Source organism: Etheostoma spectabile, chromosome 7 (assembly GCF_008692095.1).
Source record: "Etheostoma spectabile isolate EspeVRDwgs_2016 chromosome 7, UIUC_Espe_1.0, whole genome shotgun sequence".
Classification (NCBI taxonomy): Eukaryota; Metazoa; Chordata; class Actinopteri; order Perciformes; family Percidae; genus Etheostoma; species Etheostoma spectabile.
Genome location: NC_045739.1, coordinates 19,805,822 through 19,818,586, shown reverse-complemented (window position 1 = coordinate 19,818,586; position 12,765 = coordinate 19,805,822). Strand labels below are relative to the sequence as shown.

The window sequence follows — 12,765 nt, the reverse complement described above, 5'->3', positions numbered from 1 at the left end:
GAATTTTTTGAGATTCATACTTTCCATTTCCTGGTTAACCAGGGAAAGTTAAATAGACGCACAGGCAGTTTAAAGTTTTGGTGACCTGCCATGCCCCAGGGTGGAGATTTGGGCTTTGGCGGTGAGAGTATGGGCTGTAACTGTATTCACTTTCCGGAAATTTCAGCTCAACATTAAATTAATATTGGAATTCACCCCAAACATTTTCCCATATATTTTGGCTTCAATTCTGTTCTAACTACTGAGAAATTGCTCAGCAGTTCTCTGAGAACCACATAGTGCATATTCAGGCAATTTCTCACAGCCAAACTGAACTTATAGAGTAAATGCTGAAGAACATACACACCCTAAACCCATGGCCACTAAAAGGCTTTTGGCGAGGTCCAAGGTAAAAACAAGCTGTCCAAACCAACCTTATTACGGGAACTAGAAGCTGTGCTTGAAACGTAAAGTGATGTGAGCCTAATTTGTGTTTTCAATTATAAAAAGGAACACATGCAAACACAACCACAAGCCAAAACAATCAGGAATAACAGCATTTTCATGACTAGTGATGATCACAAAAAACACCTCTGGGAGCCTCAAACACTCACCGAGTTGATGCAGGCCAGCTCCTTGTTGAGCAGCCAGGGCAGGGAGAGTTTCCCCTCTCCTCTGTAGCATGACTGAATCCTCTCTTTAATCTTCTCCTTTATCCGTCTCATTGTGAACAGACACAAAGCCGACTCCTTGGGCGGCTTGGCTCTGTTCTTCTGACCCTGGGCGAATACAGTAAACAGAACCTCCTCATGCTCTGAAATACCAAGCGAACGTGCCAAACGGGTTCCTGGCCGGGCCAAGTAAGCATCCTGAACCAAGCGGTACTCCACTCCGTCCTTGGTGCAGCCGATGGGGAACTCAACGTAGGAGTAGAACTTTGGATCGTCAACGCACAGGCGGACGATTTTAGAGGTGAAGAACTGTTCACTGCTTGCATCTGGCGACGTGAGCTGGGTGTCAAGCTGTAAGGTCAGATAATACACAAACTGCTCGCTGTTGAAGCCGTAGATGTAGTAGATGTCAAACGCCGGGAACTTGGAGAGCGTGTCTGAGGGAATCTTCAGCTGCGAGGAGACAAACTCATCCTGGTAGACGAAGCTGAACATGTCAGCATTCTCCTCGTTGGACATCAACTTGCGGCTCGACAGCGTTGGGAAGTACTCAGATTTCCCATCGATGGGAGTGCCGACAAAAAGTTTCCCACCTCCGCCGAAAAGATCCGGGGAGATCACGACACCTGACATGGTGGCTGCCTCGGCAACACTAGATAGATAATGCTCTTTGCGGTGGTGGGGCTCGCCGAGCTTGAACAAATCATCTAGACGCAGGAACTGGCATATTCCCTGGGAAGTACTCCCACAGGCAATTAAGCGGTTGTGGGCAGCATCAAGTAGCAGGAGTTTATTGACGTTAGAGGTTTGCACCAGCTCGTGGGGGCAGGACTGGACACCGGGCGGAGGGTAACAGCGAGGGTTGTCTGTGACTGGGCCAGTAACATGGCTCCGAAGCTTGGTCAGGTTGTTGGACAGCTTGTAGATCCAGTTGACAGCACCCAGGTAGACCTCGCCCGTTTTGTTGTGAACCACCAGATGTGTGAGGCCTCCTTCCGGTGGGAAGAAGGAGAGGAGGGAGGAGGTGGAGGACAAGGAGGAAGGAGTGAATGTGGAGCTCGTGGGCAGGGAGAGGAGAAGGAAGAGGACGGGAAGGATGAGAAGAGGTTGGTTGAGGTGGGAGGACATGGCGGTGAGGGGAGGGGAGGGTGAGAGCGAGTGGGTGTTGGTGTGTATCTTGGAGTGCGTAATCCTCTACAGGTTCAGTCAGTGCCTTTTAGGACTGCAGGGTATAAAGGCTAAGTTTCCAAGCAATCAACTTCCTCGTTTTCTTTTTCCTCCTTTCGCCGTTGTTGTTTTTATGACCTCATTGCCTGATCCTTAGCCTCGTCCGCCACCAGCCCTGGGAAAGAACAAACAAAATCTTAGCAAACAGATGTCAATACGTTTGCAGACTTGTGTTTTGCACTTCCAGAGATCTGACAAAAAAGGATTCATTTGTTTGTATTGAAATGACAAGACACTAAATATTCGCCCACAGACTCAGACCAAAAAAAACAAAACAAATGAGGGCACTATCGGCTTTGTTTTATTGACTTCTCGTCTCTTGGCTCGCACAGCTCTGTGGAGTGCATCTTTTAAAAGAAGACAGGGCCAAACATTGCTCCTCTCTGTATCGATTGTCTGGAGGTATTAAAGGATGCAGCAGACAAAGTGTGCACGCGCCCACAGAAATACATACACACAAAAATGGAACCTGTGACACAAGCGTGAAAGCCAGTGAAAAATTATGTCATTTTAACCAGCATGTGCATACAACACACATGGAGAAGGAGACCTACACACACATACAGAATTACACACAGCCCTGGACAGTGATGTGCAGCATGGTGATAGCAGGTACACATCCATAAATTACAACAAGGTCTGCAGGAAGAATCCTATGGTTTATTAACAACAGAGCAACAGAACACAGAAATACAAGCTCCTAAAAAAAGAAAATGGGAGAAAGGGAGAGGACTGGTCCAACACGATTTAACGGGAGAGACACTAAGAGGGAGAGAAACGAGAAAGCTATTTGCCTTCAAACTAGTTCAATTTAAAAGGCAGTGGAGATGGTGGAAAAGATTGCTGTAAGTGAAAACTACAGGGGGATAACGTGAGAAAAAAAGAAAAGGAGGTCTTTATTTTCCATCCACCAATTCCGCTTTTCCCAGGTCTCTAGGGGCTGGGTCCTATCCCTGAATGCACCAAGGTAAAGGTAAAGTCTTGGTAGTTTAAATAAAAAAGCACAGTGGTGTAGTCTAAGCGATACGCAGGTATACGCAGTATACGCAGTATACCCAGTATATCCACTAAGAAAGCTCCAGGATTTCCATATACCCACTTAAAAATGCCTACTGACACGGAACAACATACTTTCCATTATAATTTTGATATATTTTGAATTCTTATCTGTGTTTTACTTCTTTACATAGGCTGAAGGAAGTAAATTGGTGCATAAAAGTGTATCAGCATACAGGAAATTAAGTTGTTGATGCTCAGAACGTTTCACAGGGAGGACAACCCTCCCCCCCAAAACAGATTCTGGCCAATATAAAGCCTATATACAGTACAGTATACCCACTACAATACATCAGACTACGCCACCGCAAAAGCAACATGGCTGCTCCACATGCTCAAACATCACACCATTGTAGCAATTATTATCATCAGCGTGTGATTTGGTTTTGACTCAACGGATCCACCTCGCGGCGGCCTCGCCCAGTAAGAGTGTGCGCCTCATGTAGGCTCAGTCCTGGGAAGCAGCCCCGCTTCAAATCCGACCTGCGGCCCTTTCCTGTGTGTCATCCCCTCTCTTTCTCTCCCTCTTCCCGTCTATCCACGGTCACCATCTAATAAAGGGGGGGAAAACTGATCCATCTCTACTGGTCGGTAAGCCCAGAAGCAAACAGTTTACAGAAGGTTGATCTGTGTCTAACACCACTGACATGGCAGTCAGCCTTGCTGCCAGTTTGTCTCAGTGGTCAACTGGGGCACTGCAACAAAACCATATTGTTCCCATACATCACAAGTGCAAACAACATTTCTGTAAAACTCAAAGAAAAGGGGGAAGCAAACCAGTAAGGGAAGACACAGTTGACATGCTCATGCCACGCAGGCAGTGTGCAGGAGGCCTAAGTTATTGCAATACATCCATGGAGTTAACCAATATAGGAAGACATTACATTTACTGTACTGGATTACCTTCTAGGATATGCAAAATCTGTCAAACAATCAACTGTCACTGGGGCACCGAAGCAAAATAGTGGTTCAAAAGGCTACTGTCATCGGGAAATGGTTTAAACCAACCATGTAACCACATACTGTCCAACCTTTTTTTTTTTTAAAGTGTTGAGTTCATTGATTTAAACTTGACAAAAAGAGCACAAGGCAAAGGCTTGTTTCATAATGGAGTTTGGTCTGCAAACTATTCGCGGCTCTTATTTCCTCTCTCTCTCTCTCTCTCTCTCTCTCTCTCTCTCTCTCTCTCTCTCCCCTCCTCCCTCTCCATCTCTCCCTCCGCCACGTCCCCCATCGCCACTCTCTCACTCCGCCGTCTTTCTCCTCTCCCCCCTCCCCCTCTCCTCATCCTCCTCGATCTCTCTCCGCTTCCCCGCTCTCACCCTCTCTTACCTCTCTCTCCAACCCCCTCGCCCGTCTCTCCCCCTTCCGGGCCCCCTCCTCTCACCTACTCACAAAAAAACTCCTTCTCCCCCTCCCCCTCTCTCCTTCTCCCCCTCCTCCTCGTCCTCGCCCATCCCCCCCCTCACTCTCTCTCTCTCGTCTCCCTCCTCCCTCCTCTCCTCTCCTCGCTCTCCTCCTCCCTCACTATCTCGCTCTCTCCCCCTCTCCTCCTCCTCCCTCTCTCCCCTCTCCTCCTCCTCACCCTTCTCTCTCCTCTCTCTCTTCCCCCATCTCCTCTCAGCTCTCTCCGGCCTCTCTCTCCCTTCCCCTCCTCCCTCACCTCCTCTCCCCCCATCCTCCTCTCCGGTCCGCTCCAATCCCTCTCTCTCTCCTCCTCCTCTCCGAGTCTCGCCCCCTTCCTCCTCCTCTCCACTCTCTCCCCCTCCTCCTCTCTCCGCCTCCCGCTCTTCCTCCCGTCTCCTCTCCATCATCCCTCTCTCTCCTCCTTCTCCCCTCCCGCTCCTCCTCTTCCTCCCCTCTCCTCAATCTTCTCTCTCTCCGGGCTCCTCCTCCTCTCCTCCCCTCCCTCCCCTCTCCCTCCCCATCCTCCCAAACTCCTCTCCCTCTCTTTCCTCACCTCTCCCCTCCCTCCTCCCCTCTCACCTCCCTTCCCCTCCCTCCCCTCTCCCCCCTCGTCTCTCCCACTCCCTTCTCCTCTCCATCCCTCTCCTCTCCCTCCCACTCCCCCTCTCTCCCTCCGTTCCTTCTCGTCCTCCCTCTCTCTCTCCTCTCCCCTCTCCTCATCGCATCCTCCCCTCCCTCTCTCCCCTTCCACCTCGTCTCCTCCTCTCTCTCTCTCTCTCCGTCTCACCGTCCTAAGCTCGTCTCTCTCCTCTTCCCTCCCTCTCTCTCTCCTCTCTCTCTCTCTCTCTCCTCTCTCTCTCTCTCTCTCTCTCTCTCTCTCTCTCTCTCTACTCCTCTCTCTCACTCTCTCTCACTCTCTACTCTCTACACTCTCTGACACTTCACTTCTGTCAATAGCGTCTTTCATCTCCAGCCCAGCCATGCTACAGTAGCCCAGATGATGATGCTGTTGCATGTCCATCAGGACAATACAGCTACTGTTACTCACACACACACACATACATCCACACATATGGATGTGTCATGGCCCACAGGATTTTTACACACACCACACACCCACACACACACACACCACAACACACACACACACCCACACACACACCACACACAACACACACACACACACACACACCACCACCACACACACCCACACACACACACACACACACACCCACACACCACACACCACACACACACACAGCCACCCACCGGTCTCACCCCAGACTTAATTAAGATCAAAACACACCTGCCCACACACACACTCATGCACCACCAACACAAGAATGTACACACTTGAATAGACAAGAGAAGAGGGAATCTTCTCACTATACTAACATGTCAAGATGGGTATTTTTGCAGCATTTTCATCTCACCTTCTCTGATGCATTTTACAAATTCTATAAATAAGTCAAACCCAAGCAGCATACATGGACTCAGTGGCATACAGCTTAAGAAGCGAGTGAAGCTGAGAGCTGATGATGTCAGAAAAGGAGGTGGTTGACTAAACTGGGACAAAGAGATGAGAGGAACTGAAGAAAAAAACAAGTTTCTGATTTAGTTTTGCTTTAATGTCTGAATTACATTAAACAGGGAAAAAATAGTTAAGTCTATGGATGAAGACATTGTTTAAGAAAACTCAAAAAACTGACAAGAAAATATAGAAAAACGGTATAAAATATTCTAATTGGGCACAAACTTTCATCCTCCTTTGCTGCAATCAATCCTAATCCAAACAGACACAATTCATGCTATAATTGTGTGATTATTACGTTGTGTGTGTGTGTGTTTTACCAAGAAAACCTTGAATTACAGAGCCTACTTCCACTTCTGTGTGTGTGTGTGTGTGTGTGTGTGTGTCAGGGCCATCCTAAAGCCCACCTGCCACATCAGATGAAGCTGTAGAGACGCTCAGGTCTGTCCCGCGCTGATTTATTGCTGTTGGCACATCGATTGCACACACAGCCGCAGACCTTGGCCAAACACTTAGGCAAATTTATACACACCACTTCTTTAGCATGGAGCTCACATCCAAGCCCAAGTTGTGCATGTGTGCGTGCGTGCATCCTGCAGCCATTCAATCTTACTGTATAATTACTAAAACAAACACACACACACGCATCGGCCCATACATAAACTGTATGTAGACAAATCCCATGTAGTAGTAGTCTAACTGTACAAACAACAGGGTAAACATTTACATTTATCCCCTTTCCATTTCAAACTATTTTTTTCAGGATAAAGAGGAGCGGAGAGAGAATGTTGGGGACATGAGCTGGAAACTTCACGTGCACTCACAGTATGACCCTGTTGATAAAAGCATGTGAACCTACTGTAGATGTTTGGTTTTCTACAAATAATCAGCAGCCACAGCTGAAACCACTGATTACTCTTTGTAACACCGCTCTGGCTTCACACCTTAAACTAAAAGTCCAAACTATTTTATACCTTGTGCTGAAAGTTTAAGTTATTTGAACTTTAACCGTGTTTGCCGCATGCACAGTCAGTTTACAACTCCATGTCTAAACAAGAAGTGCATACATGAAGAATTAATCGGCTTTAAAAAATTAATGTGTATTGGCTTTTCTTCTGCCTTGAGCTGGGTTCTTAGGGCAGAGTCTGCATCCAGCTCAAGAGTGAGTGCCTCGCAGACTGCTGATTATATGATGTGAGCCCCATAGGCTCTACACATGATCAGAAGTATGAGCGGTGTTGACTGCACACAGACACAGTGCAAGGGGAAAGTTCTAATCTAATAATGAAGCCACATGAATGCAATAGTTTTTCATCTCTAAAACCTTTTCATCTTGTGACTACTTAAAGCTCCCCTCTACTCAAAAGAGGTGTTTTCTAATGTTTAAAGTTTCCATATTATAAAAAAATAATATTTTGTGCTGTTATTTTGTGTCTCTAGTGCTTCCATACGCATACAAATTTTGGGGAAAAAAACATCCATGCTGTTTTGAGTGAGAGTGAGATACAGGTTTCTGAATGTCCTCTGCCTTCAGTCTCCGGGTGAACTGTTCAAAATCTGCACGGCTTTCTACGTAACTAGCCAAGAAGAGGTGGCTAACCGTAGCATGCAAGCTCGTTCTCAATGGCAAAACACTGCTACAACACACACTAGTTCACTATAATCTACAAAAGAACTACTAAAATGTCCCAGTTCTTCAGGTATTCCACGCAAAGTTGGAAATGCCCCTCATTTAGAAGAAGTCTCCCAGCTAATCCTGCCTTGTACGGACCAAAGTTGGAGAAACAGTTAGCTGGCGGATGTGATCTTACCTAGCTACTGCGCATGTGCGTCTCCCAACAAAGATAGTTAAGAAGTGAGATGTCTCACTCTGTAGCTAAAACAGAGACCTAAACACACAGGGTGAAAACGGGATCTGTATCAATGTGCAGTACTACAAAAATATGGTGTTTTTTGAAAATGAAACCATGTAAACCTATTCCGGTACAACCTCAAAATACAATTATGAACCTGAAAATGAGCATAATATGGGCGCTTTAAGTCCTCTGAAATATTTGAACCTGACTATGCTGCATCTGTGCAAAGTTTGTCACTAGAGAGTGGTTTTCCTCGACACTCTTCTACTGAAGGGGGAGGCGTCTGTGCACTTGCCTAAAAGCCTAGATTCAAACATACCCCGGGGAAGCTCAATTTGGTACATAGTTTTCGAAAGCCAATCTCTTCCTAATATGAAAAACAGCCAGAAAAGAATCCAAAAAACCAACAGATTAGAGCCGACTTCTCAGTACAGAGAGCGAAAAACACACAAAACACATTGATTGCTGGAGGGACCCGGCGCTCCAGTCAAACATGCATGGCGTAATCTCTCAAATGTTTCTAGCCATCTTGATGCGTACTCTTTCACCGGTGAAACTAGTGCAAGCAGCAGTGGTTGGCAGGTGAGGAGAGTTCCAGAACTTCTAACCCTAACCCAGAGTTTTGTGGAAAAACAATGTTAAACAAAATATGAGTTATAGCAGAGTATTTTTGCATACTTTAAAACATGTCCGGTAAGGGACTTTAAAGGTCTTACTGTGGAGTTTTTGTTTAATTCTAGAAGATGTTGTTTCCATGAGTGAGTCCCCATTTTGTTTCTCGTGCACGCACACAATGACTCAGATGCACGGTGACGTGATACACAGCCCTGCAAATGGTTTCACATTTTTCTACTGATTTACAGGCGGCAGCAACACTCCAAGATGTGCTGCAATAACAAGAACACCGCTGGCAAATAAGCCTGGATGTCAACAATGCTGCATTTAAAATACTTCTGCAAATGCTATAGATACAAGATAAGAGACGTCTCAAAGTAAACATGCAAAATTTGATCTGCTCAATTCACTTCATGCTTGTTGCAACAGATGGTAGCAAAGTTAAAGTTTCAGTGCAGGTCAAAAGAGGACAGAGGAAAAGGAGAATTGAGAAGGGGGGCAGGAGGCGGACACTTGAACGTGAGGAGATTTCTATATGGAATACATTTTTCAAAAGACGTAATATTGACAAGTGTTAATGCTGCAGACTGTAGTCGACTCACACCCTCGTCCCGTCGCTTTTACCAGATAGATAAGACAAGTAGGGAGGGAGAGGATGAGGAACTTTGTTAAACTGAAAGGAAAAACAGAAATACAAACTGTAACAAGTATCCAGTTTTAAAACATATCCTGAATTTAGCTTTGTATTTACACATTCATCAGCAAGTGAAAAAGGTTACTTGGTACCGATTTTTGGTACCGAAAGTTGATCAAGGTGTCATTTCTTTCTATACTATTTCTCTATTTTGCTTTCTATTTCTATTTTTGCAGAGAACAGAGATGCTGTATTTTCAGTTGTATAGCTGATTGTCTTATTTAGTTTACAAGTTACAGTTGGAGCCTGGAGAGGATGTGGGTTACTTATTGTTTACTGTTAACATCTAACTTTACACACCCCAGGCTGTTGCAGCTAGCTTAGGGAAGACAATTATGACACTAAGTGGTACAGCCTGAGACAAACAATTAAAAAATTGCCTTCTGCATTTTTGTTTTGTTTTCCCTCCATTGTACTGAACTCGTACCAAACCATGATGTCTGAACCGAGGTATGAACCGAACCGTTATTTCTGTGTACCGTTCCACCCCTAGTAGGAACGTGCAAATAAATGTATAGAGTATACACACTTGTAAAACACACAGCCATACACACAGACAAACCCACCCAGATACACATCCATATGCATTGAAACGCAAACAGCAAAACAAGTACAAACACATGCATGTGCACCGACTGATACATTTACACATACTTTTACTTTCCTTTTCAGGTGCAGCTCAGCAATCACTCATTCAGACAGTGCGGTACAAATCTACACTGAACAGGGCTGAGTGGTTGAGCCTTAATCATTCTCAATCTGACTGAGTCTCCTCCACAATACACACACCCTGTCTTCAAGCTCTCCAGAGTGGAAGGGATTTAAAGATTTTTCAGATAAAGTCACACCCTTACAACTGCTTGTTTCTGAAGCCTGTAATGGACAAATCACATGAGTTTTCATTTCTTTTTTGGTGTAATTGGATTACCTCAATCTGCCTCTTTGCTGTGTGGCTTGGTACTCTCACTGGGCCAGCCACACTCCCATTAAGGGAAGCACTTGCTATTAGTTATATACAGTACATGTAGGTGGAGAGGATGATAATAGTTGCAGCAATGTAGTGAGAGTTTTCCCAATTAAAGAAAAAAAGTGAGTTATGCCTCTCACTTAAACCACCTATTAAAAGGCTATAAGTGGTCAGAGCAACCTGACACCTCAAAGAAGACTTTACTCTTTGACAACAATTTCTTTAATGTTCTGTAGTCTCTCCTGAAATTAGTGTACATTTAGCCAGAAACTGAACCCTTGAACCCTATATATATATATATATATATATATATATATATATATATATATATATATTATATTTTTCCCTCGAAAATATATATATATATATATATATACTACACAAAAATTATATATATATATATCATTAATCCTGCTTTTGTATCTCTGTCTCTCGACCATGTCATACAACAGAAGAGTGCAGAAGCACTCCAATCTACTCCACCACAACAAAATATAATTAACATTTTATCAGGGTTGTTGAAAAGTTGATTGGTTTTGTTTGGATTCTTTATCTGCAGAAATGTCAATAGCAACTTCGGTCCATAGATTTTATGAGTGTGCCATGACCTCTTTGTTCTACAAATATTCTGCTCCATTAACTGGTACCTGATGTGCGTGTGTGTGTGTGAGTGTTTTCCCACATCTTTTCTAGTATTTCCTCCTAAAAGGGTGGAGGGCAGAGACAGAGCAGCTCTCCAAACTACTCTCCCACAAGTAGAAACAAACAAAAACAACAGCATGAATGCTCAAAAGAGAAGTTTTTTTCATGGCTCAGACAATGGAGGAACCTATTGGCACACTACTCTCCGGGTTCAGCTTATCTCTGGCTGATATAGATATGTTGCTGATGTTCAACTTGTGTAGGAGCGGAAGCACATGTCCCCTTACTGCCACCCAGGACAACATTGAAGTTAGCAGTGAGAAGAACAGCAGTGTGGAAGGAATACTCAAAACTGGGTGGGATGGAGGGGGGAAACAATCCTAGCAATAAGTCAAGCCCAACAACAACAACGTACTGTAGTTTACTTCTCAAACTACCTATATGGCTGTTCTAAAAAATTATCTATATGAGACTTTTTTGATCTAGCCCCTATAGTAAAAGGAACAGGTCAGCATTTTGAGAAATATGCACAATCACTCTTTTTCCGAGTTAGATGACAAGATTGAAACCACATTCATGTCTGTTTAGTAAACAGGAAGCGAAGTCTGGGAGACGATTAGCTTAGCGCAGCATTAAGACTGGAAGCAAGGGGGGGTTAGGTCTGTACTTAGTAAGTCTATCCATCCACCAAAATCCTCTCCCTATAAGCACTTAATTAATCATTAAAGGTTACTGAACAGACAACACACACTGTCCTTTTTCCCGGGAGGACAGTCTCCTTTATACAAATACACCAAGATTTCCTGTCAACACATGGACATGCAGATGTACACCAATTGTCCAACAGCGGTAAAAGTGTTATAACAGATGCTGTGAGCTTGTAGGAATGTGTGTGTGTGTGTGTGTGTGTGTGTGTGTGTGTGTGTGTGTGTGTGTGGTGTGTGTGTGTGTTGTGTTTTTGTATGTGCTGATAAACCTTAAAAAAAGAGAAATTACTCAGCAGTTGGATCATTCCTGATGGGTGATGAACTCCACTGCAATAAGAGGGTGTGTGTGTGTGTGTGTGTGTGTGTGTGTGTGTGTGTGTGTGTGTGTGTGTGTGTGTGTGTGTGTGTGTGTTGTTGTTGTGTGTGTGTGTGTGTAGCCTTCAAAGAGGGGACCCTACAGCGAAAGCCATTTTAGATGGGCTGTAAGTGCTTGAAAAGGCCTAGAAACAGTTCTTTATCAGAGAATTTGGCGTAGATAATCGAAGCTGGCTCCCAACCGCAGAACGGCAATTTTGCAGTTCAAGAAAATGAGAGGGGGAGACCAATGAAGGATGGAGAGATGGAGAGAAAGAGAAAACAAAAACAAACTGCAGACCCCATTCATTCCTTCAGGAAAACTGCTGCATTAGGATCAGTGTAAATACAAAAAAAAGGTAAACAGTACAAAAACACGGACACAAGGACAAAGGAGGAGAGTCCCTACGGTTGCTGATGGGTCGGTGTGGAGGCAGATGGGAATCTAAGTGCCTACTGTAGTTTCAAATCTGGAGGCGTGAAGAATATCACCATCTATCTTGGTTGAGAGACTTGATACTTGTGCTGCAGTAGAAACCGGTTTTATTGTCACAGTGGTGTTGAAACACTGGCCATAAACTGGGGCTGTTAGTATAAATGTGCAGTCTCAATTAAGAGGGCGGGGACGTAAACACGCTGATTTGATTACGCCTGTTCTGCATGAGACTGAGCGGAGCTGGCTTAATGATAAGGCTCTCCTTTAATTAGAATCTACTGAATTAGTTGCTTGGAGACAAGACGTTTTTACATAAAAAATGGTATCATAAAGAAAATTGAGGTGTTAAATATATGAGCCGGTACACACAAGCTCACACAGACGCACCCATATTCCACAGTTGTATACTTTATCCACTTATCTGCATATTGTGTACCTTTCCCTCCATGATGTTATGTTAATACAATTTTAACATGAACTTGTTTTCATTACTTGCCAATTACTTGCTAATAGGGGTACTTTAGTGATTTTTTTTTCCCCATCCATGAACTTGGAGGACTTGGGAGTAGGGACTAGTGGATTATATATATATATATATATATATATATATATATATATATATA

General features: G+C 44.3%; 1 protein-coding gene across 3 annotated transcripts in view; it reads right to left on the bottom strand.

Annotated features, from left to right (window-relative positions):
• Positions 1-12,765, bottom strand: part of plxna1a (plexin A1a) — a 280,313-nt gene that overhangs the window by 231,376 nt on the left and 36,172 nt on the right. For all 3 annotated transcript variants that reach the window (XM_032520348.1, XM_032520349.1, XM_032520350.1), the window contains exon 2: positions 594-1,992. In XM_032520348.1, coding sequence (XP_032376239.1) covers positions 594-1,778 — 1,185 coding nt within the window. In that variant the 5' untranslated portion in view covers positions 1,779-1,992. The remainder of the gene's footprint in view (positions 1-593; positions 1,993-12,765) is intronic.